This window comes from Cebus imitator, unplaced genomic scaffold (assembly GCF_001604975.1).
Source record: "Cebus imitator isolate Cc_AM_T3 unplaced genomic scaffold, Cebus_imitator-1.0 Scaffold143, whole genome shotgun sequence".
NCBI classification, from domain to species: domain Eukaryota; kingdom Metazoa; phylum Chordata; class Mammalia; order Primates; family Cebidae; genus Cebus; species Cebus imitator.
In genome coordinates this window covers 4,492,609-4,511,691 of record NW_016107458.1, presented here as the reverse complement: position 1 = coordinate 4,511,691, position 19,083 = coordinate 4,492,609, and the positions used below count along the sequence as shown (strand labels likewise).

Here is a 19,083-nt window from a genome sequence, read left to right as displayed (position 1 = left end):
GTTTATCAGATCTGTATATATAATATAGTCAGAGAAATCTGTGCTTATTTATTGTTTAGGTAAGATGTATCCTTCATTGCTTTTTTCTTATTCTATGTGTGAGAGCCAGCCTCGGATATGGGAAAGGCTTGAGAGTGATCTCTTTGTCATCAAGCCTTTGCCAGCTTCTATGTAATGTATGTGGCAGAGTTAGGCTCATTTGAAAAGTTAACGAATGTACCAGAAAGAAAACCACCACAACCATATCCCATTTTGATAGCAGTTAAATAGGAAGTCATTAAATAACACCTGTTTGTTGAAAAATATAATTTTTCTTTTATTGATACATAATATTGTACAGATTTTTTTGGTACATGTACTTTTTATTTTTTTATTTTTTATTTTTATTTTTTTTGCATGCATAGAATGTATAATGATCAAGTCAGGGTGTTTGGGGTATCCATCACCGTAAGTATTTTGAAAACAATTTTAACATCTTTGCTCTAACCAGCTGTGTGCTCTGGATCAAACCATCCAGCCTCTCTTGAGCCTCAATTTTGTTTTTCTCTAAAATGGGGATAATAAAACCTATCTCATGAAATTGTTATGCAGATTAAATGAAATTGTATGTAAAAGTAGTTTTTAAATTGTAAAGTGCTATATATAAATACAAAACATAAACAGAAGATGTAAAATAAATCCATTTACTTTTCGAATGTTTTTTATAGTCCCACAAAAGGGCTCCAGTAAATTGCTTCTCCTTTTTTTTCAAGTTTTCTCTGCAGTCCTGACTCATATGTAAAGAAACCAGGACATTACATGTTGGAAGGTGATTTTGAAAAACCTTTTTTGATCAGCTTTAGAACTACAAAACAAAATTTTAAAGTTTTTTTTCTAATAAGCATTGTATTATATTTCAAATGTGAATTTTGTGCTTATACAGGAAGATATCAAGTCTCTTACTGCACATATAGTTGAAAACTTTTATAAAGCACTTGAATCGATTGAGTATGTTCAGACATTCAAAGGATTGAAGACTAAATATGAGCAAGAAAAAGACAGACAAAATCAGAAACTGAACAGGTATTGTTTGAGTATACTGCTTTTATAGCCTACAAAATTGTGTCCAAAATTGTCTGTAGTTCAGATTTTCCATGTGAAATTTACTGACGAATTTTCTTTCCATCACTGGATAGCGTAGAGTTGAATAGGAGGGTAAGGTGTTCTCCTACCCCATATCATTTAAGTGATGAATTACCACTCCATATTGTAACTTAAGAAGAATATTTAGTTTAATATACAATATCCTAAAATAATTTGGAGTGTTAGTGTTCTCTGGCTACATCTTCTATCATGACAGAGATGATTTTGATACAAATTATATGCAGTTAAAATTACTTCACTTCCTCCTGATTATACATATTTTTCCTTCAATTCAATCTGATCATGAACTTAAATCATTACTCAATATTTGTGATACATTTCTTACAGTGTACCATCTATATTGCGTAGTAACAGATTTCGCAGAGATGCAAAAACCTTGGAAGAGGATGAAGAAATGTGGTTTAATGAAGATGAGGAAGAGGAAGGAAAAGCGGTTGTGGCACCAGTGGAAAAGTCTAAGCCAGAAGATGATTTTCCAGATAATTATGAAAAGTTTATGGAGACTAAAAAAGGTATTAAATTTCTGAATTTCTGCACAGTATGCCTTCTTATTTAGTGCAAAAATTATTCTGTTGCTTATGAAGGTTTATTTATAATTTACAAAGCAAGAAAGACCATTTTATACCGAATCATGTTCTTTTAAAATTATATACTTTTCCAAATCTGAGAATTGTTTTCATGTTTAAAATGTTTCTCTTCAAACTTGCCATTCTGTAATGCTATTAATTTGCTAGTTAGAAATTGAATTATCTACTTACACTTTTCTTTCTGTAAACAGTCTTGTCTTTATTTCTATGCTGAAATTCCCAGGAATAATAGAGACCGTATAGATTCATAGAAACCTTCTAGAGTACTTTGCCTGTATCTTTTACAGCTGATAAACTAAGCTCAAAGAAGTAACTTTGCTCTTTAAAATTTTTAAATTATAAAAGTTACATAAAGATACACTGTCAAGAGAAGTGAAAAAGTAAAATTTCCCCTGGCGTTCAGGTGTATTTAACATGTTTTATAAAACAAAGATCTTGCTAGCACTTATCTTTCAAAAGAACTAAAATGAGGAATTACCATTTTTTGGAATACTGCCCTGCATATATCATTTAAATATTTAATTAAAATTCATATCTTGCTGGGCATGGTGGCTCACGTCTTTAATCCTAGCACTTTGGAAGGCTGAAGCAGGTGGATCATTTGAGCCCAGGAGTTCCAGATCACCCTGGGTAACATGGTAAAACCCTGTCTCTACAAAAAACACAAAAATTAGATGGGCATGGTGGCATTCAACTGGAGTCCCAGCTACTAGGAAGGCTGAGGCTGGAGGATCACTTGAGCCAAGGAGGTCGAAGCTACAATGAGTCATCAGCTGCCACTGCACTCCAGCCTGAGTAACAGAGAAAGACCATATCTCAAAAACAAAAAAAATTATACCTTAAAAGATAAAAAGCCTTTCCTGGATTTATTATGTAAGTTTGTGATTTTGAATGTGACATTTTCTAAAGGCAATTCTCAGAGAATTAATTTCATTTATTTATTACATTTTCTTTGGAACTATTGTTCCTACTCATTTTCAACTTATTAATTTAATAAGTTTTATTTGCCTCAGCATAAGGGAGCAGCAAGCCTATTAAAATGTCCTAAGGAATAGGCATCTTTGCTAGACAAATTCTTCTGCCTTTACTCATTACAGGTACTGCCCTGACTACTGTCAAAAGAGGCAGTACAGCCATATTTGAAGTTCTCTATCTAGTGTCGAATGACACACTGTTAAGAATCATATATCAAAATAGTAACCAGATGTTAAAGGGGATTGGAACGCTGTGTCATAAAAGAAACAGGAAAAAGAACTTGGAATATTTCGGACTTATAGACTTGATCATTGTCTTCAGGCATTTGGAATGTTGACTTGTCAGAGAAATTACTAGGTTTTTACAATGAGTAAAGAAGTGTAGAGTCAGTGAGTGGAAGCTACAGGGAGACAATAAAAGGAAGAGTCAGATAGCTAATGAGAATTTAGATGTACGTGCTAGATACTGCAATGTAGAGTTCTAGCACAAGATGGCTAATTTTGTTAGGATCCTTAAGTTCCTTTCTAATACTGAGATTTCTAAGATTCTAGCTAATAAAGACTTATCACTTGTATTAGTTCATTTTATACTATTAAAAAGAACTACCTAAGACTGGGTAGTTTATGAAGAAAAGAGATTTGATTGACTCACAGTTCCATAGGCTTAACAGGAAACATGGCTGAAAGGCTTCAGGAAACTTAGTCATGGCAGAAGGTGAAAGGGAGGTAAGCATGTCTTAACCCTGGTGGAGCAGGAGACAGAGAATGTGAAGAAGGAGGTGCGACACACTTTTAAACAACCAGATCTCATGAGAACTCACTGTCACAGAAACAGCAATGAGGTATTCTGCCTCCATGATTCAGTCACCTCCTCCAACACCTGGTGATTACAGTTCACAATGAGATTTGAATGGGCACACATAGTCAAACCATATCATTCCAACCCTGGCCTCTCTCTAATTGCATGTCCTTTTTACATTTCAAAACCAATCATGCCTTCCCAACAGTCCCCTAGGGTCACAACTCATTCCAGCATTAACTCAGAAGTTCCAAGTCCAAAGTCTCATATGAGACAAGGTAAATCCCTTCTGCCTATGAACCTGTAAAATAAAAAAGAAGTTAGTTACTTCCAAGATACAATGGGGGTACAGGCATTGGGTAAATGTTCCCATTCCAAATGGGAGAAATTTGCCAAAACAAAGGGTCTACAGGCCCTGGGCAAGTCTGAAACCCAGCAGGGCAGTCTTTAAATCTTGAAGCTCCAAAATAATCTTCTTTGACTCCACGTCTCACATCCAGGGCATGCTGATACAACAGGTGGGCTCCCAAGGCCATGGCTGACTCCATCCCTATGGCTGTGCTGGGTACAGCCCCCGTGACTGCTTTCATGGGCTGATGTTGAGTGCCTGTGGCTTTTCCATGTGCATGGTGCAAGCTGTCAGTGGATCTACCATTCTGGGGTCTGGAGGATGGTGGCCCTCTTCTCACAGCCCCACTAGGCAGTATCCCAGTAGGGACTCTGTGTCAGAGCTCCATCCTCCTCACATTTCTCTTCCGTACTGCCCTAGCAGAGGTTCTCCATGAGGGCTCTGCCCCTGCAGCAGATTTCTGCCTGGACATCCAAGCATTTTCATACGTCTTCTGAAATCTAGGTGGTTTGGGAATCAGAGGTTACCAAACCTCAGTTCTTGCCTTCTGCATACCCATAGGCCCAATACCACATGGAAGCTACCAAGTTGTGGGGCTTGCACCCTCTAAAACCATGGCCCAAGATGCATCTTGGCTCCTTTTAGCCATGGCTGGAGCTGTAACAGCTGAGATGCAGGGTGCCATATTCCAAGACTGCACAGAGCAGCAGGGCCCTGGGCCCAGCTCACAAAACCTTTTTTCCCTCCTAGGCCTCTGGGCCTGTTAATTTAACATTTGGCTCCCATGCGTGTTTCTGCAACCAGCTTGAATTTCTCCCCAGGAAATGAGTTTGTCTTTTCTACTGCATGGTCAGGCTGCAAATATTCCAAACTCTATGCTCTGCTCCTTTTTAAATATAAATTCCAATTTCAGACCATCTCTTTCTTCATGCACATGAGTGCACACTTTTAGAAACAGCCAGAACACCTCATTTTTTTATTTTATTTTATTTNTTTTTTTTTTTTTTTGGAGACAGAGTCTTGCTCTCTTTCTCAGGCTGTAGCGCAGTGGCATGATTTTGGCTCACTGCAACCTCCTCCTCCGCAGGTTCAACCAGTTCTCCTGCTTCAGCCTCCCAAGTACCTGGGACTACAGGTATGTGTCATCACGCCTGGCTAAGTTTTGTATTTTTAGTAGAGACAGGGTTTCACCTTGTTGGCCATCCTGACCTCCAGTGATCCAGCGCCTTGGCCTCCCAAAGTGCTGGGATTACAGACATGAGCCACCGGACCTGGCCCAGGCCACCCCTTAAATGTTTTGCTGCTTGGAAATTTCTTCTGCTAGGTAACCTAAATCATCTCAAGTTCAAGTTCCACAGATCTCTAGGGCAGGAGCAAAATGTTGCCAGTCTCTTTGCTAAAAGCATAGCAAGAGTGACTTATTCCCAATAAGAGTGACTATAGTTCGCAATAAGTTCCTCATCTCCATGTGAGACCTCCTCAGCCTGTACTTCATTGTCTGTATCATTGTCAGCATTTTGGTCAAAACCATTCAATAAATCTCTAGGAAGTTCCAGACTTTCCCACATCTTCCTGTCTTTTTCTAAGCCATCCAGACTGTCCCAGCCTCTGCCTATTATCCAGTTCCAAAGTCGCTTCCACATTTTCAGGTATAGATGGAGCCTGACTCTGTCATCAGGCTGGTATGCAGTGGCACAGTCTCAGCTCACTGCAGCCTCCAGCTACCAAGTGACACTCTTGCCTCAGCCTCTGGAGCACCTGGGATTATAGGCTTTTGCCACCACACTCATCTAATTTTTGTATTTTTAGTAGATAATACGTTTCACTATGTGGGCCAGGTTGGTCTCAAACTCCTGACCTCAAGTGATCCACCCGCCTCAGCCTCCGAAAGTGCTGGGATTACAGGCATGAGCCACTGTACCCTTCCATTTTCAGGTATCTTTATAGCAGTACCCCACTCTGGTACCAATTTTTTGTACTAGTTTTTTTTCATACTGCTCTAAAGAACTACCTGAGACTGGGTAATTTATGAAGAAAAGAGGTATAATTAACTTACGATTCCACATGGGTGGGGTAGCCTCAGGAAACTTATGGCCGAAGGCAAACAGGAAGCAAGGCATGTCTTACATGCCAGCAGGAGAGAAAGCAAGAGGGGAAGTGCCACACTTTTGAACAACCAGATCTCTTGAAAACTCACTATCACAAGAACAGCAAGGGGGAAATCCACCCCCATGATCCAGTCACCTGTCACCAGGTCCTTCCCCTGACACGTGGGGATTACAGTTTGACTTCAGATTTGGGTGGGGACACAGAGCCAAACCATACCATCACTGTACACATCATGCTCTGCTTTTTTAGTTCTTAGGAAACAAAGGCAATGTTTTATAAGTTTTTTAATTATTGCTGTTTTCAGACATTTTGACTTATCAGCACTTATTGATACACATGCAAAATTTTACTTTTACTTTAGCAAAAGAAAGTGAAGACAAGGAAAATCTTCCGAAAAGGACATCTCCTGGTGGCTTCAAATTTACTTTCTCCCACTCTGCCAGTGCTGCTAATGGAACAAACAGTAAATCTGTAGTGGCTCAGACACCACCAGCAACTTCTAATGGATCCTCTTCCAAAACTACAAACTTGGCTACATCAGTAACAGCCACCAAGGTAGGTGAAACAGCATTACATGCAAACAAACTTTGCTTTTCCCATCTGTGAGATTATTTCTTGTTTACAAAAGAAAATGTGGATAATCAAAACAATTTCAGTGATGGAAAAATGTTGCATACATTGTTATCAGAGAACATGACAGCTGACATTGATTTCTCATGTCTGAGTTTATCTGGCATGTAATTGAGATCCTTCTATAAACATAATTTTGTATTCTCCTTTTATTTGTTAGAAGAATCTTTCTGTTATCAAAACATTGTTGATGATTGAGAATTTCATTTCATTTTATTTTTTTGAGACAGAGTCTTATTCTGTCACCAAGCTGGAGTACAGTGGCACGATCTTGACTCACTGCAACCTGCACCTCCCAGGTTCAAGTGATTATCCTGCCTCAGCCTCCCAAGTAGCTGGGACTACAGGCACATGCCACCACACCCAGCGAATTTTTGTATTTTTAGCAGAGACAGGATTTCACCATGTTGGCCAGGAGGGTCTCCATCTATTAACCTCATTAACCACCCACCTCAGCCTCCCAAAGAGAATTTCATTTTATTTAGGCTTATGATAATAAATGTAAGTATCCTTCCTCCTTGTTCCCCATTCTATTTTGGAGCACTAAGTTGATTCTCATATTTCACTGACTACTTAGTGGTATTGCACTTTAAATTATTTTCTTGGATAGATGAGTAGTAGAATGTCTTCACACATACGGTCAAATTCATCTTCATAAAGTCTGTGCTAATTTATGTTACCATAAATTGTGTATGTGCCTAGCTAATTGCAGCTTTGCCAGTGCTATAATTATTTTTAGTATTTGCCAGTTAGGTAGGGGAGACAGTATATAATATCTCATTTCCAATTGTGTATACTTTATTAGTAGTAAGGTTGAATATTAGCCTTTTGAATTTGCTCTTCTCAGCAAATTGCATATTATTATTGATGAATCTTTAGTTAAGGATATTAAACTTTCTGTTGTTCTTATAACAAATGTATTTCCATTGTTACCTTTTTTTTATAAACAAGTTTAAATTTCATATGAAACATTTTTCTTGTTGATATGTTATATGAAACCATCCTTTTTCCCCATAAAGGAGTGGCTTAAAATAAAAAGATATAAATATGGGACAACTATTGTATAAGGGTAGAAAGACAAGAAGAAATGTCATGGTAGTACAAACCTAACTGAAGGAATGTGTCTTGTTTTCAACACAAAATATAAGTATGAGTTTATTTTACAAAAATATAGAATCTTCATTCACTAGTATAGTGAGCTAGGCTCTTGACTAAAGAACACATAAGTAGCATTTTCATGGTATTCTGTATTCGAAACACATTTTATGTTTTTTAACTGGAAAATTTTAAAATTTTCAACTTTATGATAGGACAAATTAGAGTAATATTGTGACATTACATTAAGAGTGTTTGATCTGGGCACAGTGGCTCACTGTGATCCTAGCACTATGAGAGGCCAAGGGAGGAGGGTCACTTGAGCCCAGGAGTCTAAGACCAGTCTGAGCAATAAGGTAAGACCCCACCTCTACAAAAAATACTTAAAAGTAGCTGAGTGTGGTGGCACACACCTGTGGTCCCAGCCTCTCCTGAGGCAGATGAATCGGTTGAGCCTGGGAGGTGGAGGCTTCAGTGAGCCGTGATCTTGCCAGTGCACTCCAGCCTGAGCAAGAGAAAGAGACCCTATCTCAAAAAAAAAAAAAAAAAATGCCATAGAGTTGCATTGTTTGGGTTCAAATATTGGCTGTCTCTTTCTAGCTGTTTCACCTTGAATAAATTAAAAAAAAAAAAAAAAAAAATGCCATAGAGTTGCATTGTTTGGGTTCAAATATTGGCTGTCTCTTTCTAGCTGTTTCACCTTGAATAAATTATTTAATCTCTCTGAGCCTTAGCCTGCCTGCCTTCCTGCTTCCCTTTTGTTGTTGTTGTTATTGGGACAGGGTCTCACTCTGTCACCCATCTTGGAGTGCAGTGGTGTAGTCACAGCTCACAGTCTCCCTTACTTCCTGGGCTCAACTGATCCTCCCATCTCAGCCTCCCAAGTAGCTGGAAATGCAGGTGCATGCCACCATGCCTGGCTAATTTTTGTATTTTTGGTAGAGATGGAGATGGGGTTTCGCTGTGTTGCCTAGGCTGGTCTCAAGCAATCCTCCCACCTCAGCCTCCCAAAGTGTTGGGATTAACAGGCATCAGCCATCATGCCCAGCTGGCTTTCTTGTTTTAAAGGGATGAGACTTACTTTATAAGCTTGTTGGGAAGATTAAACTATTTAGCAAATGTAAAATGCCTAGAACGCTGCTTGACACCTTCTTAATATATGTTAGTTTTTTTTTAATCAAAGTAATACATGCACTTACTTTCAAAAGTCAAACATTACCAAAAGGCAAGTTTATATTAGAAAAAATTCCGTCTCCCTGTTCCCCTCCACAAAGATATCTTTGAACTCATTTAGCTATATGTCTTCTATTTCTAAATAATATGTCAATACTGCTATGTTGTTTTTCCTAGCTTAGACATTATTTATTTATTTCTTACTAGATAGATGAGAATTTAGCTTTTTTATGTATATACATAAATTGAATATTCCTTAACACATCCTCACCTTATTCCTCCCTGTATCACAATTTTTTATAAAAACATTTGATAATTTTATAGTTATGACAATATAGTTTTGTTTTTGTTTTTTCTATACTGTTTTTCTTATAACTTTTCACTTCTTCTAAAGTAAGTAATTGCCACTGTTTTTTCATTTGTTGCACTAGTTATGTGCCTCTTGCTAATTCTTTCAGTACCTTACCAGACTAGGTTTCATATAGTCTCCTCTTGGAGACATCTCTCTTCAAGCCTCTTCTCCAATCCTGTTCCAGCCTAGATTGATTGCTGTCTAAACTTCCCACGCAACTGTTGTCTTGGGGCTTCCTTGGCCAACATCCTAAGACTTCCTTTTGCCTCTCTCTTTCCTTCCACGGTTTATTTCCTGAATCTCATGTCTCTGTTCTCTTTTTTGATTTTCTTTCTCATTTTCGTGGAGCAAATTCTGTAGCAGTTTACTGAGGAAAAAAAATCCCATGAGGGGTAAAATTTGAAACTTTGCATGTATGAAAATGTCTTTATTCTTTTCCAAAAGAAAGAACATGGGGGAAAAAAGGAAAATTTTAAAAATTAAAAAGAAAAGAAAATGTCTTTATTCAAACCTCAACACAGGATTATTTAGCTAAACACAGAACCAGATCAGAAATCATTTTCTCTCGGAAATTTGAAGTTACTGCTGTCAAGAAGTCCAAAGACATTCTTATTTCTGATCTTTTCTGTGTGATTTTCTTCTTCCTGGAAGCATTTGGGGTTTTATTTCTGCATTCTGAAACTTGATGATGATGTACTTGGAGCATTCCTCAGTTAAAAAGTCATGTCCTGGCCGGTCATGGTGGCTCACACCTGTAATCCCAGCACTTTGGGAGGCCGAGGCAGGTGGGTCACCTGAGGTCAGGAGTTCAAGACCAGCCTGACTAATGTGGAGAAACCCCGTCTCTACTAAAAATACAAAATTAGCCAGGCTTGGTGGCACATGACTATAATCCCAGCAACTTGGGAGGGTGAGGCAGGAGAATCACTTGAACCCAGGAGGTGGAGGTTGCGGTGAACTGGCATCGTGCCATTGTCCTCCAGCCTGAGCAACAAGAGCAAAACTCTGTCTCAAAAAAAATAAAAGTCATGTCCTTAAGTTTTAGGACATTTCAAGCTCTTTCTTTCACTATAACTTACTGTTTGGATGGAGTCTTCTGGATTGAAAGTAATTTTCATACCTTTTCTATCCTACTAATTTTTTTTTTCCTATTACATTTTCTGTGATATTTCTCTGAGTTTTTGTCTTTCCAGATAATTTACTTGTGAATGAGCAAAATTAAATGCAAGCACCAACACCTTTTTTACTCTTCTTGACCCTAACAGCAGATTACAAAATACATCTGTTATACAACCTTTTTAGAAATAGGAATGAAAACAATGTTCTTGGAAAACATTTGCTCAATTACTATAGACACAGAATTTTGAAATTAAGCAAGATAGGCATTGATCGAAGTTAAGCACCACTTTAATTTGCTCTCAACCTTCTTAAGAAACCATTCCTAAGTGGTGGCAGGTTCTTATCACCAGTTGCCCTTTGGTTTATCCAGTTTCACCAATAGTGTTAATTGTCATAGTTGAAGGCTGGCTAGACATTAGCTGCTAATGAATTTAAACAAAAGATTTGTTTGTATGATATAAATGTCATAAAGACACAAAGTACTTCTTTAGTTGTAAAACTGCAAAACATGCATATTTTCTATGAGGAAAAATACAAAATCAGAATGAGAAGCCATTTGTGGATGCTAAAATAAACACTTGTCACAGATTCACAGCAGAGAAGCCTGATATCTTGCATTTTTATGTAACAAATTTATCTTGGTGAGTTCTTCCTATCAGGACATTAAGAAATTCCCTGCATAGAATTCAAAAGTATGGATATATTTTACTTTATATTTAGCCTCTGTCGATGGGCATTAAAGTTGTTTCCAGCTTTTTGTAATTATAATCATTGCTGCAATATGTGACCACCTACATATTTCATATACATGTGTATTTCTGTATAGAACTTGAATTTATTAAAATATGCTGGGATTACAGATGTGCCACACCATGCCTGACTGATTTTTGTATTTTCAGTAGGGATGGGGTTTCACCATGTTGGGCAGGCTAGTCAGGAACTCATGGCCCCAAGTGATTCACCCATCTCAGCCTCCCAAAGTGCTTTTTTATAGGTTATTATTGTCATTTATTTTGATCCCTTCTTTCATATTGGGAATTTTACTCAAGTGGTACTCTTTGGATTTCCTTTCATACAAAAAATAATAAAGATTTTAATAAGAGTGCCGAGACAATTTGATGGGGGAAAATAGTTTTTTCAATAAATGTTACAACTGGATATCCACATGGAGAAGAATGAAGTTGGATCCCTATCTCACGTCATATACAAAACTCCTCTCAAAATGGATGAAAGATCTAAACATAAAAGTTAAAAGTATAAAACTCTTTTTTAAAAAAAAATAGGCATACATATCTATGACCTTGGATTTAGGCAATGATTTCTTAGATATGATAAAAACAGCACACGTGGCTAAAGAAAAATAATAAGTTGGACTCCATCAAAATTTTTAAATTTTGTAATCCAAAGGATACTGTCACAAATGGAAAAGACAATCCACAGAATGGAAGGAAATAATTGTAAATGATATATCTGATAAGGAACTGGTATCCAGAATATGTAAAGAACTCTTAAATCTCAATGTGACAACCCAGTTTTACAATAGACAAAGGATTTTAATAGACATTCCTGCAAAGAAGATATACAAGTGGCCCATATAAGCACATAGAAAGATGTTAAGCATTATTAGTAAGGGAAATGCAAATCAAAACCACAATATGATAGCATTTCACATCCACTGGGATAGCTATAATAAAAAAGATACACAAAACAAGTGTTGGCAAGAATATAAATTGTGACATCCATTGCTAGTAAGGATATAAATTGGCACAGCAGGCCGGGTGCAAAGGCTCTTGCCTGTAATTCCAGCACTTTGGAAGGCTAAGGCAGGAGGATTGCTTGAACCCAAGAGCTCGAGACTGGCCTGGGCAACATGGCAAAACCCCATCTCTACAAAAATTAGCTGAACATGGTGGCACATGCCTGTGGTCCCAGCTGTTCGGGAGGCTGAGGTGGGAGGATCATTTGAGCCCAGCAGGCAGAGGTTGCAGTGTGCCAAAATCAAATCACTGCACTCCAGCCTGGGCAACAGAATAAGACCATGCCTCAAAAAATAAATAAAATGGTATAGCAGCTTTGGAATACAGTCTGGCGGTTCTACAAAAAGTCAGAGTACCATATGACCCAGAGTTAACATATGACCCAGCTATCTCATTTCCTAGGTATATATTTAAGAAAACCAAAAATGTGTCCACTGTAAAACTTGTATATGAATGTTAATAGTAATATTGTTTGTAATAGCCAAAATGTGGGAATAACCCAAATGTCTATCACCTGATGAACTGATAAACAAAATGTGGCATATTCATACAGTGGTTATTAATTGGCCATAAAAAAGAATGAAGTCCTGATATGCTAAGCATAGATTAACTGAAAACACTGTGGTAACTGAAGTGAATGAGTCACAAAAGGCCGAATGTTGGATGATTCCATTGATATGAACTATCCAGAATAAATCCATGGAAACAGAGTAGATTAGTGGTTGCCAAGAGCTGGGTGGTGTGGGTCGTGGTGGGGGAATGAGGACGTTTATGGGACTTTTATGGTGGGTGAAATGATGAAAATGCTCTGGAATTAGTGGTGATTATACAACTTTTGTGAATATACTAAAACCACTGAATTATACACTTTTGGTGTGTGAATTATGGTGTCTGAAAATTGTACACTTTAAAAAGTTGACTTTATGGTATGGACTTAGAGTAGTATCCTGCTTTTTTCAGGAAGTGTTAGTGTTTGTAGTTTCTCTCATTCCCCCCAGTGTGAAGCCATCTAATTTTTACAGACCAAGCTAGTTTTTTATACCTGGTGAGTATAAGTGTGGTTGGTAGTGTTCTGAGAGCCCATATAACAAAACTTATTGTGGGATTGTGGGGGTGGGCATGTCTGCTCAGTATACAGAATTTAAATTTATTCTTCCATTTTCAGCCTGGCCTTACCATGCCCTTTACTGTGCCTAAAGTCATGAAGTATGTAGTCCGTTTCTCTGTAAAGTTAATTACATTCTCTATAGAGTTCATTCTTTATAGAGTCATTTTCTCTGTAGAGTTCTCTACAGTTAGTGATGGTGGAGAACGGGAATCTCCTGGCTGTCAGAGGTGTAGAATCAATGACCCAGTTGTCTGTTTTACTATAATTTAACTGTTTTACCTGCTTTCCCCAGTATTTTGATCCGTTTACTGCCCAGCTTCATTGATTTCTTGTAAGGCAAATGAGTTTCTCGTTTCTGTATCCCTCTGCAAATACTTAGTTCTTGGCTTCTTTATATTATATGAGTTGCCTTGCCTGTGATTTCTCTTTTCCAAAAATGCCTTGGCAACTCTCAACTGCTATTTTCTCTTCTCCTGTTTTCTTTGCTGGTATTTACTTTTTAAATTTCTTACTTAAATACCCAGCAAAAACAACCCAAATGTCCAACCAGGAATTCAGGAATTAAAGTATATGGTGATGCTGAGCATGGTGGCTCACGCCTATAATCGCAACACTTTGAGAGGCTGAGGTGGGCGGATCACTTGAGTCTAAGAGTTCAAGGCCAGCCTGGCCAAACCCCATCTCTACCAAAAAATACAAAAATTAGCCAGGCCTGGTGGTGCATGCATGTAGTCCCAGCTACTTGGGTGGCTGAGGCACAAGAATTGCTTGCACCCTGGAGGCGGAGGTTGCAGTTCACACAACTGCACTCCAGCCCAGGCGACAGAATGAGACTCTGCCTCAAAAAAAAACCAAAGCATATGATGATATATTCATACCATGGAATGCAAGGGTTTAAAACAATGAAATGGAACTTAAAGGATGAGGTAACAGAAGGATGAAATTTGTGGTTTTGGCCTTTGACAAGTAATGGACCCCTGTGAAAAATCCTAGAAAAACTCTGGGCACGCCCTAGAAAATTACACATCGACAGAGTTTCATTCATTTTGAGCCAAAACGCACAAAGTGCATCTCTAGATTACAGGCCTTTTTACGTCCAACATTTCACATTTTGCATTTTTATATTTTTATTGCAAACATGATTTAAATGTATACTAGTTTGCTTATGGTGTATATATGCAGAGATAATGTAAGTAAAACAACTTGTGTAACTGAGCTTTTCAGACAATTTATTAATCTTAGGCAAAAACAATTAAGTGTTAACCGTTTGGAATCCAAATGTTTGAACATTATGAATAGTATGTAATACTAAGCATAACGAAAACTTTGTAACTTTGCTGTCATCCTTTTGATTATCACATTGGTGCCTTTTTATACCAGAATTATTTCTTTTTCCCCTCTCTTCCAGTGTGTTTGGCTTAGAAACCAAATGGCAGAAAAATGATAGTAGTAATAGCAACTAATAGCACTTATTGAATAACTATGTACCAAGTACTGTGCTGAAGTGCTTTAGCTGTTTTGTTGTCAATTTAATTTTTTTTTTTCGAGACAGAGTTTCACTCTTGTTGCCCAGGCTGGAGTGCAGTGGCACAATCTTGGCTCACTGCAACCTCCACCTCCTGGGTGCAAGCGATTCTCCTGCCTCAGCCTCCAGAGTAGCTGGGATTAGAGGCATGTGCCACCATGCCCAGATAAATTTTGTATTTTTAGTAGAGACAGGGTTTCTCTATGTTGGTCAAGCTGGACTTAAACTCCTGACTACAGGTGATCCACCTGCCTTAGCCTCCCAAAGTGCTGGGATTATAGGTGTGAGCCACTGTGCCTGGCCAGCAATTTAATTTTCAAAATAGTTAATTGGGGCCTAAATACTACTATACCAATTTTGCAGATGAAGAAACTGAGACAGAGATATTAAACCACTTGCCCAAAGTTTTTTTTTTTTTTTTTTTTTTTTTGAGATGGAGTCTTGCTCTGTTGCCCAGGCTGGATTGCAGTGGCACAATCTTGCTCCAACCTCCACCTCCCAGGTTCAAGAGATTCTCATGCTTAAACCTCCTGAGTAGCTGGGACTACAGGGTCCCGCCAGCATACCCACCTAATTTTTGTCTTTTTAGTAGAGATGGGGTTTTGCCATGTTGGCCAAGCTGGTTTCAAACTCCTGATCTCAGGTGATCCGCCTACCTCGGCCTCCCAAAGTGCTGGGATTACAGGTATCAGCCATCGTGCCTAGCCCCAAAGGTTTTGTTTGTTTTGTTTTGTTTTGTTTTTTAGACAGTCTCACTGTTGTCCAGGCTGGAATGTAGTGGCCCAATCTCGGCTCACTGCAACCTCCACCTCCCATGTTCAAGGGATTCTCCTGCCTCAGCCTTCTGAGTAGCTGGGACTACAGGTGCATGCCACCCTGCCAAGCTAATTTTTTGCATTTTTAGTAGAGATGGGGTTTCACCTTGTTAGCCAGGATGGTCTTGATCTCCTTACCTCGTGATCCACCCACCTCGGCCTCCCAAAGTGCTGGGATTAATTGAGCCACTGTGCCTGGCCAAGTTTTTTTTTTTTTTTTTTTAAATATAAAATGTGGTATCATTAGAATTTGACATTAAACCTACAGTCAGTGTATTTTTAACAATTTAGCCATATTGCCTCTTGCATATCCAGACTTAAGATGTGTGATTAAGTTGAGAAACAAATTCTCAGACAGGTATATATCTTTCTGATAACCATTTCTAGCTGCCCAGAGGTCTTTTTTTTGGTTGGCTACTATTATAGGGATTTGGTTACATTCTGGTAAAACCAGATACCTCAGTACTTTAGGTATGAAGTATGAGTTACTTCAATTGTATTTGTCTATCCCCTAGAGGTCTGAAGGGTTTGAACTAAATACAGTGTTAAAGTAGCTTTCTTAACCTGTAGGACATGTGTGTAAGTTTTTATGGGATTGGCTCAAAATGAATGAAACCCTGTGAACATGTAATTTTCTGGAGTGTGCCCAGAGTTTATCTAGGATTTTCACAGGGGTCTGTTACTCATTAAAGGCCAAAACCACGAATTACCTCATCCTTATTTTTCTTTTGGTCAGAGACCTAGCCCTAAATGTTTCACTTACTATTTTATAGGAATCATTTCATGTGTTTTATTTTCAGCCATTTAAGCTGTTCTTCAGAAGCACAATGAAAACAATAATGTGTACTTAATGATGAAATATACACATGATGAACAAAAACTACAAGATTTCTTATGGCAATAAAATTAGGGAAATGCACTAGTTCATCTCCAATGTCCTTTCCAGCTTCCAAATGTTATGGTTGTTATCCCTACTATTTGGAAAAGCAGTCATTTTTCCACAGTAAAATTTTGCAGAACTGAGTTTTGAAGTGTCATTAATAATCCAGGAACTAGATTAGATAGAAAAATTAAGGGTTACTGCAAGTGCTACCGATTATTACTCAAACGTTCTTAATTTCAAGTGGTTCCTTTATACATTTCAAATGTGTTAATTTCTTATATGATATAGGAAAACAGTTTCTGATATCTTTACAAGTGACTGTATTTGTCCTAAAGACTCTTTTTTGTTACATATGTTTAAAGAAAATTTTTTAAATTATTCAATAGGGAAGTTTGGTTGGTTTAGTGGATTATCCAGATGATGAAGAGGAAGATGAAGAAGAAGAAACATCCCCCAGGAAAAGACCTCGTCTTGGCTCATAAAGTATTTATTAGGGGACCCTCAACATGTGGTCTTAAAATGCTGCAACTGTTCAGTGAGCTGAAAATCTGAATCAGAAAGCTCTCGCACTTGACCTTATAAAAATATACAAGGAGTAGCAAAAGACACTCAGTATATCAGCTAAGAGAGTTTAGTTCTATTAAGAAAACAGGCTTCCCAGGAACTTGATTGCTTGCTAGTAATTAAGGGATTTGCCTTTTATGCTGTCAAAACAAAGTTTGTAACCAGAACCTGGAAGATAGCTTCTCAGCAAGGAAAAGTCACAGGTTTGGGGACGGTTTAGGGGAGGGGAAAAGGTTGATATAATAATGCAGGGTTGCTCTTTGGGGTATCAATCTAGAAACAATTACAGAACTTCAGTTGTAAACTCAATAACATAATGTTATAATGGTGCTGGCCATGTTGTTTTAGGATTGCCTCTTTTTAAAATAAATTTTTATGGAAAACACATTCAATTATCATTTTAAAAATGTTGGGACCATTTCTTTGAAGATATTAACAAAAACTCAGCCTTTTCGGTAGTTGAAGGGAAGTACACCCCGTATTCAGCACATGTTGAGTTTCTACAGCAGGAATTTTCAGTACATATGGTGATGAAAACAAGCTGGATTCAAAATGGACAGTTTTTTAAAGATAATGTTAAAATCAGCACTTTTAGAGAAAACAAAGGCCAATAATCAGTACAGTGGTATTCCAAAATGATTTTCTCTAGAAATTTGAGAGTGGATAAAACACAATGTTTTCAACCGCAGACCAGTACAATCTTTTGTGGAAGATACTTTGAAATCACTTTCTGCTTTGTTAGTAAAGTTGTCTCTCTCTCCAGAGCTACAGCAACTTTTAAAGTGTTATTTATACAGACCAACAAAGAATAGTGCTGAATTAACTGGCATTTAATATCTAGAAGCCATTTTGATCCAAGCAGCTACTTAAGTGTCAAAGTCAGCATGCAGCACATGAAGTTTCTCCATAAATAAGGGTGTGATATGAAAGCTGCTTTTTAAAAAAGAGTAAAAGCACATTCCATGTATGTAAATGAATTTTAAAAATAAACTGAGGCAAACCGTTAAGAAGTTTTATTTTTACAGCAGCAAGTTAACTGTAAATATTTTAATGTTAGTTTGCTCATCTATGATCTGAGATCATGCTGAAGTGAGAAAAATGTCCCCAAAATACAATTTAATGCATTGGGAAAAAAAATTTTAATAGTAATTCCCGCCACAATCTTTAGATCGCCCTTGTAATGTGTTATGGGTCCATTTTTCCTGGAATAGCTTAAACTGAAGCAGTTTCCCCTGTTTTGGAGATTTTGTAGTTAATTTTAATTTTGGCTATTGTTTGGAAAAGATGAGCTGTCTGTGTAGATATGAAGTATAGTTTTTTCCATAAAACAGATGTTTATTTTGTATTAAAAATACCACTGTACTTGTTTTACACCATTTGTATACATGTGGTGATATTAATGCTAAACTGTAAAATTCAGGAATTAAAATGTGACCCTGTAATTCCACAATTGATGTTTGTGTTTGGTTTGTTGTAAATATAAATTAACTCCATTTTGAGATATGTCAATTTTACAGTATCTTTTAAAAGCCAATAAAATTATCCATAAATATAAACTACTAGCTCATACACCAATTTTAATGAAATAATTCTAAACAAATGTGGGTCACTGGCACTTTAAATATCACTTCTTATAGAAGGTAAGCCTTGGGGAAATCAAAGCATCACAGTATGGAGCTTTTCTCACCTCTTCGATTAAAGGTATACATATAATAAGAAAAACCTTTCACCTCATAAGGCAGGTGACTCAGGCTATTTTAAACCAAGATCAGTAAAATTGCCATCCACTTTCTTTAAAGCAAGTTTTATCAAGACCTGTCTCTCAGCTTTTATTAAATTTCTTATAATAAGCCCACCTGTAAAGCACTTTCCTAGTTACTCTTTTTAAAATTTTTTTTTGAGGCTCACTCTGTTGCCCAGGCTGGAGTGCAGCAGTACAGTCTCAGCTCACAGCAATCTCCACCTCTGGGTTCCAGCAATTCTCCTGCCTCGGCCTCCCAAGTAGCTGGGAGTACAGGTGCCCATCACCATGCCTATCTAATTTTTAGTAGAGACAGGGTTTTGTCATGTTGGCCAGGCTGGCCTTGAACTCCTAACCTGA

The 19,083-nt window shown here is 37.7% G+C and overlaps 1 protein-coding gene and 1 non-coding gene across 9 annotated transcripts in view; one reads left to right on the top strand and one right to left on the bottom strand.

The window, feature by feature from the left end:
• The window catches only part of PPP4R3B (protein phosphatase 4 regulatory subunit 3B), a 70,690-nt gene extending 52,258 nt beyond the window's left edge, over positions 1–18,432 (top strand). For 2 of the 8 annotated variants that reach the window (XM_037743416.1, XM_037743417.1), the window contains 4 exons: positions 923–1,062; positions 1,471–1,655; positions 6,323–6,516; positions 13,253–13,828. In XM_037743416.1, the coding sequence (XP_037599344.1) occupies positions 923–1,062; positions 1,471–1,655; positions 6,323–6,516; positions 13,253–13,465 (732 nt within the window). In that variant the 3' untranslated portion in view covers positions 13,466–13,828. Of the gene's footprint in view, positions 1–922; positions 1,063–1,470; positions 1,656–6,322; positions 6,517–13,252; positions 13,829–16,804 lie in introns of those variants that run through there. The other 6 variants (XM_037743415.1, XM_037743413.1, XM_017542354.2 and 3 more) reach the window with 5 other exon arrangements.
• Positions 95–242, bottom strand: LOC119473273. Its single transcript, XR_005202471.1, has one exon. It is a non-coding gene; the product is annotated as a small nucleolar RNA SNORA12 (small nucleolar RNA).
• Positions 18,433–19,083: the final 651 nt, after the last annotated feature.